At 40.5% G+C, this 21,585-nt stretch overlaps 2 protein-coding genes across 2 annotated transcripts; both read left to right on the top strand.

Annotated features, from left to right (window-relative positions):
- The first annotated feature begins 6,660 nt into the window (after window positions 1-6,660).
- LOC142169774 (uncharacterized) lies at window positions 6,661-7,266 on the top strand. Its single transcript, XM_075231679.1, has one exon. The coding sequence runs from the start codon at window positions 6,661-6,663 to the stop codon at window positions 7,264-7,266; it is 606 nt and encodes a 201-aa protein (XP_075087780.1).
- A 3,892-nt stretch (window positions 7,267-11,158) lies between these two features.
- LOC107814992 (uncharacterized) lies at window positions 11,159-11,809 on the top strand. Its single transcript, XM_016640498.1, has 2 exons — window positions 11,159-11,617; window positions 11,705-11,809. The coding sequence occupies exons 1-2, from the start codon at window positions 11,159-11,161 to the stop codon at window positions 11,807-11,809; spliced, it is 564 nt and encodes a 187-aa protein (XP_016495984.1).
- Window positions 11,810-21,585: the final 9,776 nt, after the last annotated feature.

Raw genomic sequence — 21,585 nt, 5'->3', positions numbered from 1 at the left:
TGCACTGGACCTCTCGAGCGACGAGGACATTGTCTCCACATATGCCCAAATTCCCCGCACTTAAAGCAGCTCCCCAGTACTGGTGGTGGTGCTGACTGAATCGGGCCCCGAGAACCAGAATAACTGCTAGAAACACCCGGTGCAAATGAACCCTGAACTAAAGGAGCATGAGACAAAATCTGGGTTGGCAGGGCACTGAGAGATGACTGGCCCTGATGAGAACTATATGAACCCTAGCTGGATGATGCATCACGGTGAACTGGACGACCCGCCTGAGCATGTCTGTAAGGACGACCCCTACCGCGGTAAAGCTGACCCCCTGGCTCCAGGCTATGAACTATCTCTATTTGCCAAGCAATGTCAACTACCTCATCAAAAGTAGCACCAGGTACTCTCTCCCGAGTCATAAGTAATCGTAGCTAATATGTGAGGCCATTAATGAACCTCATAATCCTCTCCCTAACAGTGGGAACCAACAAAATTGCATGATGAGCCAACTCAGAAAATCTCATCTCGTACTGCGTCACAGACATACAATCCTGACCTAAACTGCTCAAACTGTCTACGCAGCTCCTCTCTGTGAGACTGCAGAAAAACTTCTCCAAAAAGAGGACGGAGAATTCCTGCCATGTAAGTGGTATAACACCGATCGGCCTGCGCCTCTCATAAGTCTCCCACCATCTGAAGGAAGCTCCAGAAAACTGAAAAGTAGTGAACGAGACCCCACTAGTCTCCAAAATACCCACTGTCCGAAGCATCCGCTGGCACTTATCCAGAAAACCCTGAGCATCCTCTAAATCAGCACCGCTAAATGATGGAGGTAGAAGCCTCCCAAATCTCTCAAGTCTCCTCTGCTCATCATCTACCATAAAGGAGACTACCGGGGCCTGAACAACTGCAGCCGGCTAGGCTGGTAGTGCCCTCGATATTTGAAGTCCCTGTACCTCCTGATCTGGAGTACGGGCAATAGGGGTATGGGTACCTTCTCTGGCCTGAGAAGTGGAAGGTGCGGCCTGAGCCGAAACCACCTAAGCAAGGCCAGTGCAAACTGTCAATATCTAGGCCAAAGTCTCCTGAAGTACTGGAATCTCAATGGGCACAACTGGTGCCTGAGCTGGTACCATCAGCTCAGCTATATCTAGAATCTGCTCCTGAGCTGGAGTAACTGGTGGTGCTACAGGTGCTACTCCAACTGTTTTACGATCTACACCTCGGCCTCTACCTCGACCCCGACCTCTACCACGGCCCCGGCCTCTCGCGGCCCTAGCTGGCGGCACTGGTGGCTGACCGTCCGATTCAGTAGTACGTGTCCTCACAATTTCTGAGAGAATAGAATAATAGAAATTTAGTTTCCGGAATCAAGAATTCGCGCGACAGAATAAAAGAAAGTGAAATTTTCCTAAGGGTTAGGCAACCTCTTGAAGATAAGTACATACGTCTCCGTACCGATCCGTAAGACTCTACTAAACCTGCTCATGACTCGTGAGACCTATGTAACCTAGGCTCTGATACCAACTTGTCACGACCCAAAATCCTAACCTGTCGTGATGGTGCCTATCTCGATACTAGGCAAGCTCACAACCTCAATAAACCACAAATTCTTTTAAGTTTGAAAATATAATATTTAAACACAATCCACAAGTCTCGCAAATACCGATACAAACATTTCCAAAACCTGGCGTCACTGAGTACATGAGCATCTATACATTACAAGTCTAGAAAATGTTCTCTATAATAATCTAAGATCAAATACAATAAACAAAAGGATAGGAAAGGAGAGACAAGGTATGCAAAATATGGCAGCTACCTCTGAATCTCCAGAAAATCGATTGCGTGAAATAATCAACACCCACTGTATCCGGATCACATAGATCTACACACGAAGTGCAGGGTGTATTTTGAATACAACCAACTCAGTAAGTAATAATAATAAATAAAGAACTGAAAGTAGTGACGAGCTTCTCAGCTAAGACCAAATATAGTACTTTCCAATATAAAAGAGTACACATGCTCTTAAGTTCAACATTTAAAATTTCACTGAAATTTCATATCAGGTTTGACCCAAACAAAAAATAATGTTTTTTTTGAAATTTCCAAAATAGTGATATATGACAGCTGAAATGCAACAAATAATGGAATCAATGCATCCTCTCAGACTAATAGTCACTCAGTCCTCCCATTCACTCTAACCTCACAGTCACTCTTTCCTCACAATCACTCTTTCCTCATAGTCGCTCATTCCTTACAGTCACTCATCACTCGGCACTCGCACTCAGTAGGTACCTGCGCTGACTAGGGGTGTGTACAGACTCCAGAGGGGCTCCGTCAGCCCAAGCACTATATCAAGTCTATCATGGCATATAACAATGAAACATGTTGCGGTACGCAACTCGATCCCATAAATATCCTCATAATTAGGCCATCGGCCTCACTCAGTCATCAACCTCTTCAGTCTCTCGGGCTCTCAGAAATCATGATAAGCAGCCCAATAACAATGATATGATGCATCAATAATGAATAAGAGAGACTGGGGTAAAAATGTGCAAATAGAACTGTGACTGAGCGCAAAACAACAATTTAGCAGATAATTTCACAAGTACACGACCTATGTGGGTCCTAACAATATAAACATATGATTTAAACATGATTTATAGATCTATTTCTCCAATACGGGGAAAATGTACGGATATCAATAGATTTTTCAACTACAAAGTTCCATGAAATTGACCAAGTCATAATTACTACGGTGCACGCCCACATGCCCGTCACCTAGCATGTGTGTTACCTCAAAACCAATCACATAATACATAATCCGTGGTTGCATACCCCGCAAGTCCAAATTTAGAACTGTTACTTACCTCAAGCCGTGTAATTCTTTATTCTGCAATGCCTTTTACTCATGAATTGTCCTCCAAATGCCTCGAATCTAGCCACAAATAATTCGATTCAGTCAATAAAATTTATTGGAATTAATTCCATAAGAAAATATTAATTTTCCATCAAAATCCAAAATTTAGCTCAAAAATTGCCCGTAAGGCACACGTCTCAGAACCCGACAAAAGTTATAAAATCCAGAAGCTCATTCAACCACGAGTCTAACCATACCAATTTTACCAAAATCTGACCTCAACTCGACCTCCAAATCGTCAAATCTTATTTTTAAATCCCTAAGTTATGGGTTAAATCTATCAACTCCCAAAATCTTCAGCGCGTCCCTTCTATCTCAAAATTAGGTTAAAATTCCCCTAAATTTGTACGTCGGAAATGGGCACAGCTCCTCCACCCGGTGGTGGAAAGCCACCTTATCAAATGATAAACAACCGTAACAATCTATCTTCTTCTTCCCAAAACCCATTCCTAGATTTTACAGAACTCAAAAATGGCGCTGGAGTTAGTGAAAGAAAAAAGCATCTGGGACCCAAAAACACAGCTACAACGAATTCTAAGGTAAATCATTTCAACCAAATCGCAGAATCATCTTCCCAAAAATCAGCAAAAGCTACAGAAGAGTTTTTGGACCTTTCCTCCATGGAAATGGAACATGCATCAACCATGCAAACTCAATGTTTGTCTTTGTGTATTGTTGAGGAGAACACCACTAACTCAAATGGGCAAGGGCTCAATCCAGATGGGTCAAAATTGCAACAATCAGATACTGCTGAACTAAGCACTCCAAATGCTCGACGAAATATAACCAACAATTTCAACCAAATTCAGACTGTCACAAGTAGTGCCGATGTACAAGGCACCAAGAGGAACAATTGTCCAAAGTCTCAGAACAAATCAGCAAGGAAACTAAACCCAATGATTTGTCCAAAAATCCCATGGCACTCCAAATTATCGAAATTGAGGAATGATTCCCTACTGTCATTGAAGTAGAGCAAGGAACACACTTAGAAAATTTAGTTGCAGTAGAAGTATAAGCTGTCACACAACAACTTGAATCCACAGTATTAAACCCAAATCCACAGACCATACACAGTCAGCAGGGAAAGGCTCCTATATGGCTATAACAATTGAAAGACAAAGACACATGAGATACCCTCCCAATTCAGGAAAAATCCAATAACCACACAACCATCAACATAAATACCCTACCAAAGATTTCATCAAACTTTGAGAAACATACCCACACCAAGGCCATAAACCATCAATCTACACCTAATCAGACTTTGAATGATATCATCAACGATACTCAATCTAAGGGCATTAATACCAAACCAAAACAGCCACCAACTATTTCTGCACCACCTCCGCCCACGGTAAAACATTCACATGTTACCAAGTTAAGAGCCAGACATGAAGCTAAATTAGAACCGATTGAATTCACACCACCCAAATTCACCACAAAGCAAGGCCATCCAGCAGTCATCTTCGACAGACATGACTACATGGTAAAACTAGCAGCCAGATATAGGTTCACAATGGTTGGGAAATTTTCTAATACAATGCCAAGAATGGAGATCATTAGAAGAAGATTTGTGGAACAAACTGATCTTAAGAGAGGGGTCAGCACATTTCAATGCTAAAACAGTTTACATAGACTTGGACAATGAGTATGATCACATTACAGTATGGACTAGACAGTTCATGTACATACAGGGACAAATGATGAAACTGGAAGCATAGACCCCCACTTTCAAACCCAATGAAGATTCACCAATTGTCCCCTCATGGGTGGTAGTGCCGGAATTAGCTTGGCACTTCTACTATATGGAGCTCTTGACAGTCTTACTATCTCCAATTGGAAAGGCTCTTCACTTATACTTGGCTTCTTTTTAAAAAACTAGAGGAAGTGTAGTTAAGATTAAGATGTAAATTGACTTAACAAAGCCAAGACCCCATCATGTATGGTTGGGATTTGATGAAGATGTGAATGGTGATGGAAGGTGGATTGAAGTACAATATGAGAATATCCATGAGTACTGCCTCTATTGCAAACACTTAGATCATAACTCACATGATTGCCCTGTCAGAATGAAAGAGGAAGAAAATAAGAAGAAAAGAGACCAGAATGCAGTGGATGGCCACCGGGAAGTTCAGCAAAACAAACCGTCAGTTCAAAATCAAGTCATTCAGAAGGAGAACCAAAGCAATGAAGCCAATGCTAATCATCAACAACATTCAGCAAAATCACAGAAAGAAGGAGGGCCAATCACCAGTCAAATTAAGGAAACCAAAATTTCTGAGAACTCACAAGGAAAGGAACTTCAACAATCTATCACAATCAATGAAAAGGAAGGATGAAAAACACAGAGGAAGAGACAATTCAAAGGGCAAAATAATAAAAAGCAGAACCAAACTTTCATACCAAAGCAAGTTACAGAATCACAAAAGGTCAGTGAAAACTCACAAGTTGAAACACAAATTGATACACAAGCACAATCAAGCAGAGAGAATCAGCATCAAAGGAAAGAAACAACCACACCACAAAAACAATACCCTGTTAATGCTCCTACAGCTACATAGGAGAGGAGTCCTCATCCTACATTGGCTTTTATTGCTGAAATAGAAGGAGTAAAAAGGAACAATCAGGAAGAACATAGCTCAGATGAGATGAGGGATCCAAAAGGAGGTGGAGTCCTCAGGCACATAAGCCAAACCAGCATAAGATGGACCAGTTCATTATTGGTACCTCCAATCATTCTCCAGACACTCAATCGGGGGAGGATACCAATCTGGATATCTGCAGTTCAGAAGAAGATCAGTCAGTTGTCATTAAACAACTGGCTAAAGGCAAAGCAAAGGATCTTTTTGACTTCTCCATTAAGATACCAAAATCAAAAAATAATCCAAGCCAGAATAAAAGAAGAGCAATGAGAAGGGAAAATGCAAAAATGACATCAACAGAGCAATACCAAATGCAGGACTATGATGTCCAGAAAAAGAAAACTGTTGGAGAGGAGATTTTCAATATTGATTATGATACAAAATATCCTGAAGATGATGAATACAGGCCCATCCAATATGATGATGAAGCTATGGAACCTGGGGATTGGTCGGAAGAAGAAAATGATCACAATGATCAGATTTGTGAACTCCTCATTAAAGCTATAAATGGATCACCTGATAAACAAGATCTATCACCTAGGAAGAGACCGTCACCAAGAGTTACCAGAAGTAAAGCAGTTTTAGCCATCAATATACCACCAAAATCCACAACCCCATCAAAACCCCAATGATTAGTGCACTTATATGGAATGCAAGAGGTATTAGGACCTCAGGAGTTATTAAAAGACTCACAATCCTAAAGCAACTTCACCAACTATCACTCATCGCTATCCTTGAACCTTTCTTGGATAAAACTCACATTAACTACTTTAGAATTCATCTCTCTATGCACCAAGCAGCTTCCAATGTCAATGACAAAATTTGGGTATTCTGGGATAAAAAATTCACTGCTAAGGTTCTAGATTCGGATGAGCAACATATATCTATGGAGATGAAACATGTGGAGGATGGAAATCTTTTCAACCTGACATTCATCTATGCCAAATGCAAACCAGCAATGAGGAGACCCTTATGGGATGTCCTGAGACATAAATCTTCCACAACCACCATCCCTTGGTGTGTAATAGGGGATTTCAATGTCATAGCATCTGTTGAGGAGAAATTTGGGGGTATTCCTTATCATATTAGTAAAAACTTGGAGTTTTTAGCATGATTGAAGATAGTGGTCTGGTGGATCTTGGCTACTATGGTCACAAATACTCCTGGTCAAATGGCAGAGGACCAAACACAATTGTCTGGAAGAGACTAGATAGGGGTCTAGTGAACGACCAATGGTTGGTTGCCTTCCCTGCAACTAATATTTCTTATCTAGCCTCAACAGGTTCTGATCACAACCCTCTCCTGATTGAGATCAATATAAGGCAAGAAATGGGCAAGAGACATTTCAAATTCTTCAACGACTGGGTAGACAATAAAAAATGTATGCCTCTAGTGGAGGAGGTATGGAATAGAGAAGTCACAAGCAATCCTATGTGGATCTTCCCCCAGAAGCTCAAAGAACATAGCAATGCCTTGAGTATATGGTCCAGACAAGAGTATGGAGACATTTCTCAGAAAGCTAAAATGTTTGAACAACAAGTCAAAGATGCAGAGGAGACATGGGCACAGAGTAACTCTGAGAATGACAGAATTACATTTCAGAAAATCAAAGCTCAATATCTCAAGTATATCTTGAAAAGTCAATCCTCAAACAGAAAACTCAGTTATAATGGTTCAAAGATGGGGATGCAAACTCCAAATACTTTCACAGCCTAATGAGGGGTACAAGAAGAAAGTTATACATTTACAAGATCAAGGATGAAGATGATAATTGGGTACAGGGTGATGAGGCTATAGGCCAAACAACCTGTGATTATTTTCAAGAACTCTTTACTGACCCAGGAGGTATTATCAGAGAAGACCTTCTCTCATGCATCCCAACCACTATCACCTCTGAAGATAATAATACCCTTTCTATAAATCCCACAATGACTAAACTAAAAGAAGTAGTCTTCTCTATGAGTCTTACAAGTGCTGCAGGCCCGGATGGTATGAATGGTAAATTTTACCAAGCTTGTTGGGAGATCATCAAGTCTGATTTGATGAAGGTTGCACTGGCTTTTTTTTGGAGGAAGCACCATGCCCAGATATATGACAAGTGTTTGTCTTGTCCTACTTCCAAAAGTGGAATTTCCCAACTCTCTTACATAATCCAGACCAATCAGCCTCAGCAATATCATCAACAAGATCATCTCCAAGATCATTAGTACAAGATTGGCCCCACCCGTCCCCAGAATCATCTCAGTCAATAAGACAGGCTTTGTTAAATGGAGAAACATTTCTGAAAATATCATGCTTGCATAGAAAATTGTCCATGGCATCAAAAAGCCCAACATTGGCACCAATGTTGTTATTAAGCTAGACATGGCCAAAGCATACGATAGAGTATCATGAAGCTTCACATGTATCATGCTGAGAAGAATTGAATTTTGTGAAAGAATCATTGATATGATCTGGAGAACTGTGTCCAAAAATTGGTATTCAGTCATCATTAATGCACCAGGTATGGCTTATTTCAATCTAGTAGGGGCATAAAACAAGGAGACCCACTAGCTCCCTCCCTGTTCATTATTGGAGCTGAACTACTTTCCAAGATGCTCAACAATCTGAACCATGATCAACTTTTTAATGGCTTCTATATGCAAATGAGATGACCTCAGATCAATCACCTCAGTTTTGCAGATGACATTATCATATTTACTTCAGGAGGCAGAGTATCACTTCAAAAAATCATGAAGATATTGAGCAGTTACGAAGAAAGTTCTGGGCAAACAATCAACAAGGAAAAGAGTCATTTCATGACTACAGCTGGAGCATTTCAGTCTGCCATCAGAAGGATTAGAGCAAAACAGGCTTTCAAAGAGGGAATCTCCTTTAAATTACCTGGGATGTCCTTTGTATATAGGTAGGAAGAGGATCATTCACTACAACAATCTCACAACTAAGATTGTAGGCAGAATCAAAGGTTGGCATGGAAAAATGCTATCCTATGGAGGCAGGGCTACCTTGATAAAACATATTCTGCAATTGATACCAATCCACCTCTTGTATGCAGTGTCTCCTCCAAAAACTGTTATGAAGCAGATTGAGAAATTGGTAGCAAATTTCTTCTAGGGTCTGGAAAAGGACAAATTGAAGTATTATTGGGCATCTTTGCAGAAACTTGCCTATCCAATGAAGAAGGGTGGTCTGGGATTCAAAATAATTGAGGATATCTGCAAATCAATGGATATCAAACAATGGTGGCACCTAAGAACCTCTCAGTCTCTATGAAGCAACTTCTTTAGAGCCAAATACTGTCAAAGGTCCAATCCAATATCCAAAATATTGGACTCTAGCCAGTCACAAGCATGGAAAAGGATGTGACTAACAAAAAGGAGGCTGAGCAAGCAATTCACTAGAGACTTCACTCAGGAAACTGTCTCTTCTGATGGGATAATTGGCTAGGAACTGGGCCTTTAGTTAACCATAGAATTGGTAGAGGCAGGCCTGGCAACACTCTTGTTTCCTATTTTTGGAGGGAGGGTCAATGGGATCTTCAGATACTAAATGAATGTGCCCCATATCACATGATCCAAGATATCATTCAAACCCCTATTCATTACCAACCACAGACCATAGATGATGCCATTTGGACACCAACTACTAATGAAAAATTCAATTGTGCCTCTGCTTGGGAACTAATTAGAAAGAGGAAACAACATAACTTCTCCAACAAAATGACCTGGCATAAGAAAAAACCTTTTAAGTGGTCTTTCTGCCTATGGAGAGCCCTCAGAAACAAATTGCCAACTTATGACATAATGCTTGTATTTAGTAACCCCACTGTATCCAGATGTGTCTGCTGCACTACACATGCCAATGAAACTGTGGAACACATTTTCAGTAGAGGCTCTTTTGCTAGCTATGTTTGGATAAAATTTGGTGGCATAACAGGATATCAAACCGACAACAAGCCTCTTAAGTTGCTCTTAATGACTTGGTGGATGCAGAAGAGTCATAATGAAGTCCAAAGATTAATTCTTGACACCATGCCTATTATTATCTGCTGGAATCTTTCGAAGAACAGATGCAGTGCAAAGTATGGAGGAAAGACATCATCTATGGCCAGGGTCTTATTTTGTATCAACTCAGATGTCTTAATGCTGCTGACAACCTACTTTCCTAATATATCTTGGTCCTCCAAGTAGAATGAACTATATCTTATAGTGGAACAAATTAAACACCATACTTCTGTCACTCAAGTCATCTGGCAAAGACCTGAAGCACTTTTTGAGAAGGTCAATAGCGATGGGAGTGCTCTAAGTAATCCAGGAAGAATATGGGTTATCATCAGAGATCATACCAGTGAGTTCATCCATGCCATTGCTATCCCCCTTGGAGAAGGTACTAACAATCTTGCTGATGATCTAATAAACTTACTGTCAAGAACCAGATAAGGAACCTGATACACATCCTCAAGAAATTAAAGATAACAAGTCTCCAGTTTGGGACACAGTTCAACTCTTTAGAGTCAAAGGAACAGCAGAGCTACCAGTTCCCGAGGTGATAGTACAAGTCAACAAGTCTCCAGTTGGGGACACAGTTCAACTCTTCCGAGTCAAAGGAACAACAGAGGGAACAGATAGCTACCAGTTCCCTAGGTAACTGTACAAGTCAACAAGTCTCCAGTTGGGGACACAGTTCAACTCTTCCGAGTCAAAGGAACAGCAGAGGGAACAAATAGCTACCAGTTCCAGAGGTGACTGTACAAAGTCAACTCCCCACAGCTGTAAAGTGACTGCAACTGTTCCTCTGCACACACGCAATAATGTAAATAGTGGAGCAGTCAACCTTTTGGGGAATGCCTTTGTACCAAACATGCTTACATCATTCAAGTGAGGTCACTTATGCAATATTAACATGAAGGAAAGGCAAAACAACACTTGCATACTTCAGAATCAATCAAGCTCTCTCTCAAGTGTATTGCCAACCTGCAAGTGACCTTCAAAGCATCAAGAACAAAGAGCAACATAACGAAGGACCAGTTTCCAGCATTGAGTCATCACATGTCCTTAGTTGTGTTGCACTTTTGTTAAAGTTCTTTACTTATAATTCCTACTTCTCTTAGTTAGAAGCATTGTGTAGGAAACCTTTGCAAATCATAAACCCTTGTGTTTGTTTCTTGGCTAGTTTAATCGAGTTGAAATTCTTTGTAATAGAGTCATTATAAAGTGGCTTGTAATAGAGTTGTTCTAAGTTAGTGAGAGATTAAGTCTTTGTAATAGATTTATTACAAAGTCGCTTGTAATAGAGTTGTTACAAGTTAGTGAGGGATTAGGAGGTTAATTCCTAGGGTACATAGGTTGTAATCTGAAAGTTGCTCATAGTGAAGTTGAAATCCTACAAGGGTAGGTCATGATTTTTAATCCTGTTGAGCTGGGAATTTTCCACGTAAAATTCCTCTTGTCATTTACCTACTGCAGTGTGTGTGGTTTTTGTGCGAACTTATATCTGTGGGAACTTATAGAGAACCTGGTTCTCTATAGAGTTTGATGGACCATCGAATTCTATTAATTGGTATCAGAGCATGTTTTTTCTATTAGGCTAACACCTAGAAAGGATCCTCATGGATGAAGACTCAGAACTTTGGGATGTCATCTGCGATGGTCCTTTTGTTCCTATGAAGGCCAATGGAGAACCAGAAGTGTCAGTTCCTAAGACTAGGAAAGAATACAACGATGCTGACAGAAAGGCTATAGAGAAGAACTTCCGAGCCAAAAAGATCCTCGTATGTGGTATTGGACCAGACGAATATAACCAGATTTCTGCCTGCCAATCTGCCAAGGAGATCTGGGAGGCTCTTAAAATAGCACACGAAGGGACTATTCAAGTCAAACAGTCGAAGATTGATATGCTAACCACTGAGTATGAGCTATTCAGGATGAAGGACGATGAGTCCATTCAAGACATGCACACTCGCTTCACCTCTATCATCAATGACCTTCACTCATTGGGAGAAATCATTCCCGGAAATAAACTTGTCAGAAAAATACTTAGTGTATTACCTGGTTCCTGGGAAAGCAAGGTAAACACCATCACAGAGGCAAAGGATTTATAGAAGCAAACCATTGATGAACTCATTGGTAATCTAAAAACTTATGAAATGAAAAAGAAGAAGAAGAAGGACAATGAGATGAGAGAGCCCAAAAGAGAGAAGAACATGGTTCTCAAGACATACAACAAAGATTCAAGTGGTGAGGATGGTGATATGGCTTAATTGACAAGAAGATTCCAGAAGATGGTTCACAGGAATAGAAGCATTCCAAAAAGGGAAAGTTCTAGCAAGCCAAAACATTATGACCTCTGTCATAAATGTGGCAAGCCAGGACACTTCATCAAGGATTTCCCTCTCCTAAAGCAAGATCAGTATAAAAAAAACTTTGACAAAGCAGCCAAGAGGAACTCGGTTCCTGATAAATGCCTCAATAGAAAGAATGCCATTGACAATGTTGTAAAACAAGCTCTTCCTGCATGGGGAGACTCCTCCAGCAAATCTGAAGAAGATAATGATCATGGTGACAGTTCAATGATGACAGTAGAAAGTGAAGCAACTGAGTATGATTCCATTTTTGCCTTGGTGGCTCAGTCTGATGATGATGTAGATGACGACGACGATGATGAGGTAAATTTTCTGGATGTTCAGTGAAATCTGAAATCTTATTCTTCAAAAAAACTCATGTCTTTGGAAAATGTTTTAATAGATGCATACCACAGTATTATAAATGATACAACTGCTCTAATCGTGGAATTAGGAGAAGCAGAACAATATAGATATGACCTAGTAGTCGTTGTGGTAGATTTAAAAGAGACTATTGAGTGTGCTAAGAAAGAAAAAGAAGTTTTAATTGAAAAAGCTGCTAACTTAGAACTTGAGAGAGATGATCTAGTAGTAGTGGTGGTTGATTTGAAGGAAACTATTGAGAGTGTTAAAAAAGAAAAAGATGTCTTGACCAAAAGAGTCGCTAACACTGAGCTTGAGAGAGATGACCTACTAGCAGTAGTAGTTGATCTGAATGACACAATTAAGGAACTGAAAGTAGAGGGTAGGCATGAGACTCTTCACAAAGGTAAGGAAGTTGCTAATGAAACACATCTTAGGCTTGAAGATGAGATAAAGGCAGTGAAGTCTAGACTGTGTATTGAACGTGAAAAGAACAAACAACTTCAGGAAGAACTAGGAAGAGTCAAGAGTGATCTTGAAAAATCACTCAAATGGACCTGGTCCTTTGATGCTATCACTACCATGTACATAAACAATGGGGAAAACAGGTAAGGAATTGGCTTTCAAAGGGAAAAGGCTCCCTACAACCCTCATAGCAAGTATGTTACTATACCTGATAATTAGCTTTGTATTCACTGTGGTAACAATGTTTACCTTAACGAAAACTGGAAGGCTAGGGTTTATTCTCAACAGAAAAATAAAATTTTTGCTAAGAAAGTAACTACTGCTAAGAAACCTGGTCCCTCCGTTAAAAAACATATACTGCCTGCCTGGACAAAAAGAAGTTTAATTCGACCTTTTCCTCACTACAAGGGACCCAAACTTGTTTGGGTTCCTAAGTCTCACCCTTGATTTCCTTGTACAGGGAGTAGTGACAGGGAGCAACCAACAAGGGTACATAGATAGTGGTTGCTCAAAGCACATGATTGGAAGCACAAATGATTTTCTTTCACTCAAAGCCCTGCAAGAAGGGAGTGTATCCTTTGGAAACGATAAAAAGGGATACATTCTGGGAATTGGAAGAATTGGGAAGTCTCCTTCTCACTCAATTGAAATTGTGTACTACATGAATGGGTTAAAGTACAGCTTGTTAAGTGTCTCCCAAATCTGTGACATGGGAAACAAGAGTGGTGATCTCAGATGTCTGATTGTTGTTGAGGATGATACTGAACTATGGCACAGAAGGTTGGGTTATGGAAGTTTCACATTGCTGGTCAATAAGGACCTGGTTCGTGGCCTGCCCAACTCAAGCTTCAAAGATCACAAGGTGTGTGATGCAATGTGTTGAGGAAAGTATACATGTGATCTTTGATGAATCTCACCACTCATGTGGAAAGGATTCACATGATAAGATTGATCAAGAGGGAGAACCCTTATCTGTCCCTGGTGAAATCATTGACATGGCAAATGGAAAAATTGACATGATGAGTCAGGTCAAGGATTCAGATGAAAATGGTACATCTGAATCTCCAGCTAACATAGAGGAACCCGGTTCCTCAATCACTTCAACTGAAGCTAAAAATAGAGTTGCTGATGCAGATCAAGGGACCCCACATGCAGAGAGAGAATCACATTCAGAAATACCTGGACCATCTCACAACATGATCAAAGGCAATAAACACGCTTGAAACGATGGAGGAACCTGCTCATTGTGCAAGTGTATGTTGATGACATCATCTTCGGAGCAACAAACGACTCATTGTGTGAGAAATTTGCAAAACTCATGGGAAGTGAGTTCGAGATGAGCATGATAGGGGAATTAAATTTCTTCTTTGGTCTACAAATCAGATAAACTCCTCAGGGCACAATAATAAATCAGCAAAAGTACATCAAAGAGCTTCTGAAGAGATTTAAGATGGAAAGTTCAAAGATCATTGATACACATGTTGCCGCTGCCACTAGCCTAGATATGGATGAACCTGGTCCTCCTGTAAACGAGATTATGTATAGAGTCATTATTGGGTCACTTCTGTATCTCACAGGAAGTAGACTAGACAATGTTTTTAGTATGGGACTCTGTGTCAGGTTTCAATCCAATCTAAAGGAGTCTCATCGGAAGGTTGCAAAGAGAATTCTGAGGTATCTCAAAGGAACGCAGGACCTGGTTCTCTACTATTCCTCAGGAGATAAATTTGACTTGATAGGGTATGCTAATGCTGACTATGCTGGTTATCTGTGGATAGGAAAAGTACTTCTGATATGGCACATTTTTTGGGTTTGTGACTAATCTCATGGGGCACAAGAAAATAAAACTCAGTGGTCCTTTCAACTGCTGAAACTGAGTATGTTGCAGCTGCTTCTTGTTGTGCTCAACTGTTGTGGATCAAGCAGCAGCTAGAATATTTCGAGACAATATTGTGAAAGGGCTCATCTGTGTGAAGTTTTGCAGCACAGAAGATCAAATTGCAGATATCTTCACCAAAGCACTGAGCAGAGAGCTCTTTGAAAAGAATTGCATGGCACTATGATTGATAAAATCAAGCTGAGAACCTGGTCCCTCAATGATTGGCTACAAAAGAAATGTACAAGTAAAATAGCTAAAACAGTATTTTCTGGCACAGTCTAACTCACCTCTATACCGTTACAGGTAGACACGCATGATGTTTATAGAGCAAACAAGTAGCTAATTCATTACACGATTGGTCAAAGGATGCAGCATACATTTTCAAACTCTGTCAGGGAACCTGGTTCCTTTGACACAGGTTAGTAGTTCCTCTGTACTCTCATGCATAATTTTTTAAACGGCTGAAATGGTGCCACATCATTAAAATTGTCAGTTCCCTTTTTGTTGCTTCTTGAATCCAAGCATCTCACCCTTTATGAAGCGACCCGACTACCCAAAATTGATACCCAACCGGTCTCTCACCCCTCTTAAATAAATCCATTTCAGAACTGTTCACATCAAGAAACCAAAATTCCAATTTTCCTTCTTCAAACTCTCTTCTTCAACTGACTACACTCCACCATGTCTAACAATCAGGAAACACATAATGTTCCAAGCATTGTCCCCACTGTGTCCTCATCCGTTGAAACACCAGTGATAGAGCCCACACTCCATATTCCGACTAGTGCAAACCCTAAGCTAGAGTCACAACCACCCTCTGCTTCCTCTCCAACCCAGTCGAGTTCTGGTTCTCATCGGAGTCGCAAACCATCGACTCCCAAGAAATTTGTGGTTGTGACCTCTTCTTCTGCCTCGCCGGAAAAGATAGTTGAAGAAGATACTGTTGAGGGAGAAGAAAATCAGGAAATTTCTAGTCTGCCAGTGGAAAGTTCTGAGATACAGCAAGGCGTGGGTCATAATAATGATGAATTAACAAGAACTACCCAGGGGTTGATTTGAATGTCGTTGATTCTATAGGTAATGCTCTTCCTATGTCTTCTAAGTTCACTTTGGGTTTGCAAGAATAAGAGGCCATAGAGAATATGTTGTCAATAGCTGTTGAGGGTTGTGTAGATAGTGGTTATGAAGGTGTGTCTGAAAGGAATGGGTCTCAGGGGGAAGGTGACTGTCTACTGAAAGAAGGAATGGAACTGGTGCCTGTCGAAAATCTAGCACCAGATAGTACTACTGGGGAACCTACTCAGGGACCCGATACCTTCACACAAGAGGAGCCCTATGCTCCTACTTGGGATGAAACTCCCTATTCTTCTAAAGAACCCCAGGTCAGTACTGATCCCTCTCCCTCTCCTCACTTCTATGCTGAGCCATGGGCCATTATTTCTCCTTAGAAGAGATCTCTATCTGAGGAGGAGAATGACGGTAGTGAAGAAGACTAAGATAATGTGGCTCTTGAAAGCTTTATTAGTTCTAGGAATAGTAGGGTAACTCCCAAAACACCCACTCCTAAAAGACCTACTACAAGGCTGCAATAGAAGGAGGTTCTTGAGTCAGCTCTAAAGAAAATCAAGAAAGAAAAGAAGAGGAGAAGGTTAGTAAAGGGTGGAAAGTTAGTACATGAAAAGGTAGTGCCTACAGCTCTTGTTATGGACATTGATGAGGAGGTGGATGAGGAACCCATTACCTTAATCCGTAAATCCTCCAAGAAACCTGCGGTTCAAAATTCTAGAGAAAAAGTGGCTCAGGGGTCTGGTAAGAACGTGTCTGAAAAGGTGTCTGGGAAACTTGTTGAGAAAAGAAACAATGTAAAGAAATCTGTGAAGAGGAAGGACAGTGCAAGTGAGGGACCTGGTTCCTTGAAAAAGGCCAAGGTCAGTGTGACCAAGGATGTTGGAAGGGAAAACCTGAGGAAACAGAAGTTGCTTTGGGGCAGAACCTTTGCCCCTGATATTCTGTATATGGTTGGCATGCGACAACTGGTGGAGATTTGTGAATTTCAACAGTGGACGCACTTGTTCACAGGTGACACTCCCAAAGTGTATGAGGAAGAAGTGCACAGTTTCTATGTTGACTTCATCATTGTTAAGGATGATCATATTTGCATGATGGTGAATGGGGTCGATTCTGTGATGGACTCTGCTATGCTGGGATCTATTCTGGGTGTGCCTGCTGATGGGTTGTCTTCTGTTCAAGGCTCATGTTCTTCAAACTTTAGAAATGTTATTGTGAAGGATAAGGCAGTTCAGCAAGGGAAACGAGTACACAAGAAGGCCCTCCTTCCAGTGTAACAATTGTTGTTTGAGTTAGTGAACAAGGTCTTGCTCCCTCGTGCTGAGAGAAGGTCAATTACATCTCGAGCAGACCTGGTTCTCATGGAAGCACTGGATGGCTACACAACTATCAACCTGCCTGGCATCATGATAGAACACATTCAGAAGGTGGTAGAGTTCAAGGATGGAAATCATAAGCTGCCTTACGAGTTCCTCCTCACTAAGGTTTTTGAATTCTTCAAAGTCCCTTTCGGAAAAGCTAAAGTGGGTACTTGTAAGCAAACCTTCTCCAAGACCACCATCGAGGAATGTGAGTACATTGATAAGGTTAGAGGGGTTGGCAGCACTTCTACTATCTCCCAGTTGATCAACCTCTCAAAACAGTGCCACTGATGAGATAAGGAAGCTGAAGGCAAAGAATACCATTCTTGAAGTCAGCTTCAGGAGGCACCTGGTTCCAGCAGCACTCACAACACAGAGGTTGCCCATTTGACCAAAGAAAATTCCGACCTCAGGAAACAGGTTGAGGACCTGAAGGAGAAACTGCTCAATGAGCAGATGTCAGCTAATGCTCGAATGGACATCCTTCTTAACACCCTTGCCTCTTCATCTAAGCCTTCCCCTTCCAGTGCTCCTTATAGTCATTCCCTTCCAGTGTCATTTCAAGTTCAAGTTGTTTTTGTTTCCTGTGTTTTATGTTTGATGACTGGCACCTTTTTGTTGTTCTTATTTTGTGGTGATTGTGTATCAATGGAACTGTCCCTGTTTATTTCCAAAATTAATGAATTTCTCGTCCTTTTGTTGTGCATATCTTGTTCTTCTGCTCTGTTTTTAGTCATGATTGTGTGCACACATGTGGCATGAGTTAACCAAGCTAGACTTCATCTTTCTTATTGCTTGCTACTGATCTTTTTATGATGTCAAAAGGGGGAAGAATAATTGAGGGGGAACAAGATGAGGAATAGATTCAGGGGGAATACAGGTTATGTGTATGTCATTCTGGTTCTTAGGAGGGATTTCAATTATAAGTTTGTCATTATCAAAAAGGGGGGAATTGATAAATTATATGTACCTTGTTATGTTTTGATGATCTAACAAACTTACTGTCAAGAACTAGATAAGAACCTGATACACATCCTCAAGAAATTAAAGATCAACAAGTCTCCAGTTGGGGACACAGTTCAACTCTTCAGAGTCAAAGGAACAACAGAGCTACCAGTTCCCAAGGTGACTGTACAAGTCAACAAGTCTCCAGTTGGGGACACATTTCAACTCTTCTGAGTCAAAGGTACAGTAGAGGAAACAAATAGCTACCAGTTCTCGAGGTGACTGTACAAGTCAACAAGTCTCTAGTTGGGGACACAGTTCAACTCTTCCGAGTCAAAGGAACATTAGAAAGAATAGATAGCTACCAGTTCCCGAGGTGACTGTACAGAGTCAACTCCCCATAGTTGTAAAGTGACTGCAATTGTTCCTCTGCACACACGCAACAGTGTAAACAGTGGAGCAGTCAACTTTTTGGGGAATTCCTTTGTACCAAACATGCTTACATCATTCAAGTGAGGTTACTTATGAAATATTAACATAAAGGAAAGGCAAAACAACACTTGCATACTTCATAATCAATCAAGCTCTCTCTCAAGTGTATTGCCAACCTGCAAGTGACCTTCAAGGCATCAAGAACAAAGAGCAACATAACAAAGGACCAGTTTTGTTACAACCCAAATTCGCATACCATAGATCACGCCGTAAGTTAGTCGACGTAAATCCAAGAAGAGATTATCTTTGAGATAATAATAAGTTAATCCTATTGGTCTTAAACGATACAAGGGTGTATAAGAGTGGTTAACAAGTATTTGAATTTAAACGAATCAAGGATGCTGTAACCCATATTTTCGGGTAACACTAGAGGTGATTAATTGTCCCAAGAGGTCTTGTTTTAATGTATTTGAATCATATAATATCCGCATCATAAGTCTTGAAGTCAAGCGAGTTATGAAACAAAAGTCGATAAAAGTTGTCGCAACTTAGGTTTATAATTTTACTTAAACTTTAGGTCAAATGTTACTGCATTTTTCTCCCAATGTACTTGGAATTATGGGGTGATATACCTATCAAATTGAAGATCTATGAGTCTAGTTTCCAACGCATTAAACCGTTCATCGATACGATCTCGGAATAGAGAGATATTCGTGTTTTCGCGAGAGTGCGCCAAGCTGCTCTCTATGGGGCCCACAAAGGCGATTTAAGACATATGGACATATATAAGATACCTCAACCCCGTTTTAAGTCATTATTTTTCAGTATATTCAGACCTTATAACCCTAAAAACAGTCTCTCAAGGTTTTCTCATGATCCAAGACCCAAACAAAGGGAAAACAACACAAATCAAATGTCGGGAATCCCATGGCGCTAGTAAGTTTCTTGTTCTTCTTGTTGTTGCTGATTTTTGTGTTGTTCCAGCTCGTGTGGGAGGTTGTTTTAAGTTTTTTATGTCCTGTAAATACACCTTCAAGTTTTTAATATCAACCCTAGGTGATTTCAAGTCTTCTAAAGTAAGTCTAGTGCCGAAAAACCCGAATTAATTGCTAGTTTCGCTTCCTTGTTCTTGTGGCAGAATTGAAGGGATATTTCGTGGAAAATTAAGGTCAAATTGGAGTTGTTCTTTCTGTTTGAAGGTAAGGAACCTCTTACTCTATATATATTTAAGATTATCCAAGTTGCAGCTAAGTCGTTGAAGCTAGAACTTGTGAAATATATATCGAAAGGCTTGGTAGTAATGTTGTTGGTTGGTGGACTATTTTGGAGGCTCAATATGATTATTAATGATGTTGTTTGGGCTGTTTGGTGATTTTATTGACTTGTGGGAAGTCATATAAATAGGGGAGGTGCTGTCCGTTTCATCGTAAAATAGGTTGGGGTCGATACATAATAGTTACGACGCTTAAACGATAATGATAGTGTCATTTGTCTTATTGTAGACTAAGGAGTCGTGACATTTGCATAGCTTGAGGTTGGGCAGTATATACAAGGTATGTGAGGCTATCTCCTTCATTCTTTTGCACGACTCCAATTGTACATAATGTAATGAACGAGCTCCCAAAGATACTCTACTCTTAGAAGCTAGCAGTACTTACATTGCTGCCCTTCTTATGAAATGATTGATATTGATGTTACTTCTCTTATTTTTATATTATCAATGTTGTTGGTAGTTCCTGATTCTTATAAGATTCTTGATGAAGAGTTAATCCTAATAACGTGTACGAAGGATACCAACCTTATGTCACTCCGAAAGGTTCAAAATGTGATTCCAATGAGTCCAGCATGCATCATATATATGTATCTATTTTACTCTACCGAGCCGCGCTATAGTCGGCCGGGTACGACACCTATTGTGCAACCACTGATCAGTTGGGTTTTACCGAGCTCCACGTGGCCGGGTACGATTCTACCGAGCCCTATGATGGCCGGGTACATTTTACCGAGCCTATTATGGCCGGGTACGATATGATGATGGTGATGCCCACAAAGGCGTATGTTTTAAAAGTTTATGTATATATATGTATGTATCATGTATTTCATGTCAGTAGCCCTCAGAGGTACCCAGATGTCACAGGTTGTATATTCTCTATCCCTGTTTACATTACTGTTCTTACTTATGCTTTCTTGCCTCACATACTCAGTACTTTATTCGTACTGACGTCCTTTTTATTTGTGGATGCTGCATGTCGTGCTGCAGGTCCTGATAGACAGGTAGACGTAGCTCCCCCACCACAGTAGGCTGTCCAGTTCAGCGGTTATTGGCGAGATCCCTTCTCCGGACTTGCCGTGGTCTTGGTATGCATTTTTGTTATAGACATTATGGGTATGTCGGGGCCCTGTTCCGGCAATGTTGTAGCACTTATGTTCCTTTAGAGGCTCATAGACAGGTGTCGACTTATGTATGGTTTAGAATGCCTTTTCGGCTGATTTTTGTTGTATAGTCTTTCATGGCATCATGATAGCTCGTACCTTATATATAGTTTCTTGACAGTCTTGTCGTCCCATGTTATGTATGTTCATGACATTATCTTTCATTGTTGGATGTTCATGATCCATGTCTACTATTTATATTGATCTTGTCGGCCCTTAAAGATAATAAGGAAGGTTAGATAAAATGTACGTTGGTGCTCGGCAAGTATGGCCCGGGTGCTAGTCATGACCCTCCAGTTGGGTCGTGACAAGTTTCCAGCATTGAGTCATCACATGTTCTTAGTTGTGTTGCACATTTGTTAAAGTTCTTTACTTGTAATTCCTACTTCGCTTAGTTAGAAGCATTGTGTGAGAAACCTTTGTAAATCATAAACCCTTGTGTTTATGTCTTGGCTAGTTTAGTCTAGTTGGAAGTCTTTGTAATAGAGTCATTACAAAGTGACTTGTAATAGAGTTGCTACAAGTTAGTAAGAGATTAAGTCTTTGTAATAGAGTCATTACAAAGTGGCTTGTAATAGAGTTGTTACGAGTTAGTGAGGGATTAAGAGGTTAATTCCTAGGTTACATAGGCTGTAATCTAAAAGTTGCTCATAGTGAAGTTGAAATCCTAAAAGGGTAGGTTGTGGGTTTTAATCCCGTTGAGCTGGAAATTTTCCACGTAAAATTTCTCTTGTCATTTAGCTACTGCA

The sequence above is a fragment of the Nicotiana tabacum genome, chromosome 15 (genome assembly GCF_000715075.1).
Source record: "Nicotiana tabacum cultivar K326 chromosome 15, ASM71507v2, whole genome shotgun sequence".
Classification (NCBI taxonomy): domain Eukaryota; kingdom Viridiplantae; phylum Streptophyta; class Magnoliopsida; order Solanales; family Solanaceae; genus Nicotiana; species Nicotiana tabacum.
This window is presented reverse-complemented; position numbering and strand designations above follow the sequence as displayed.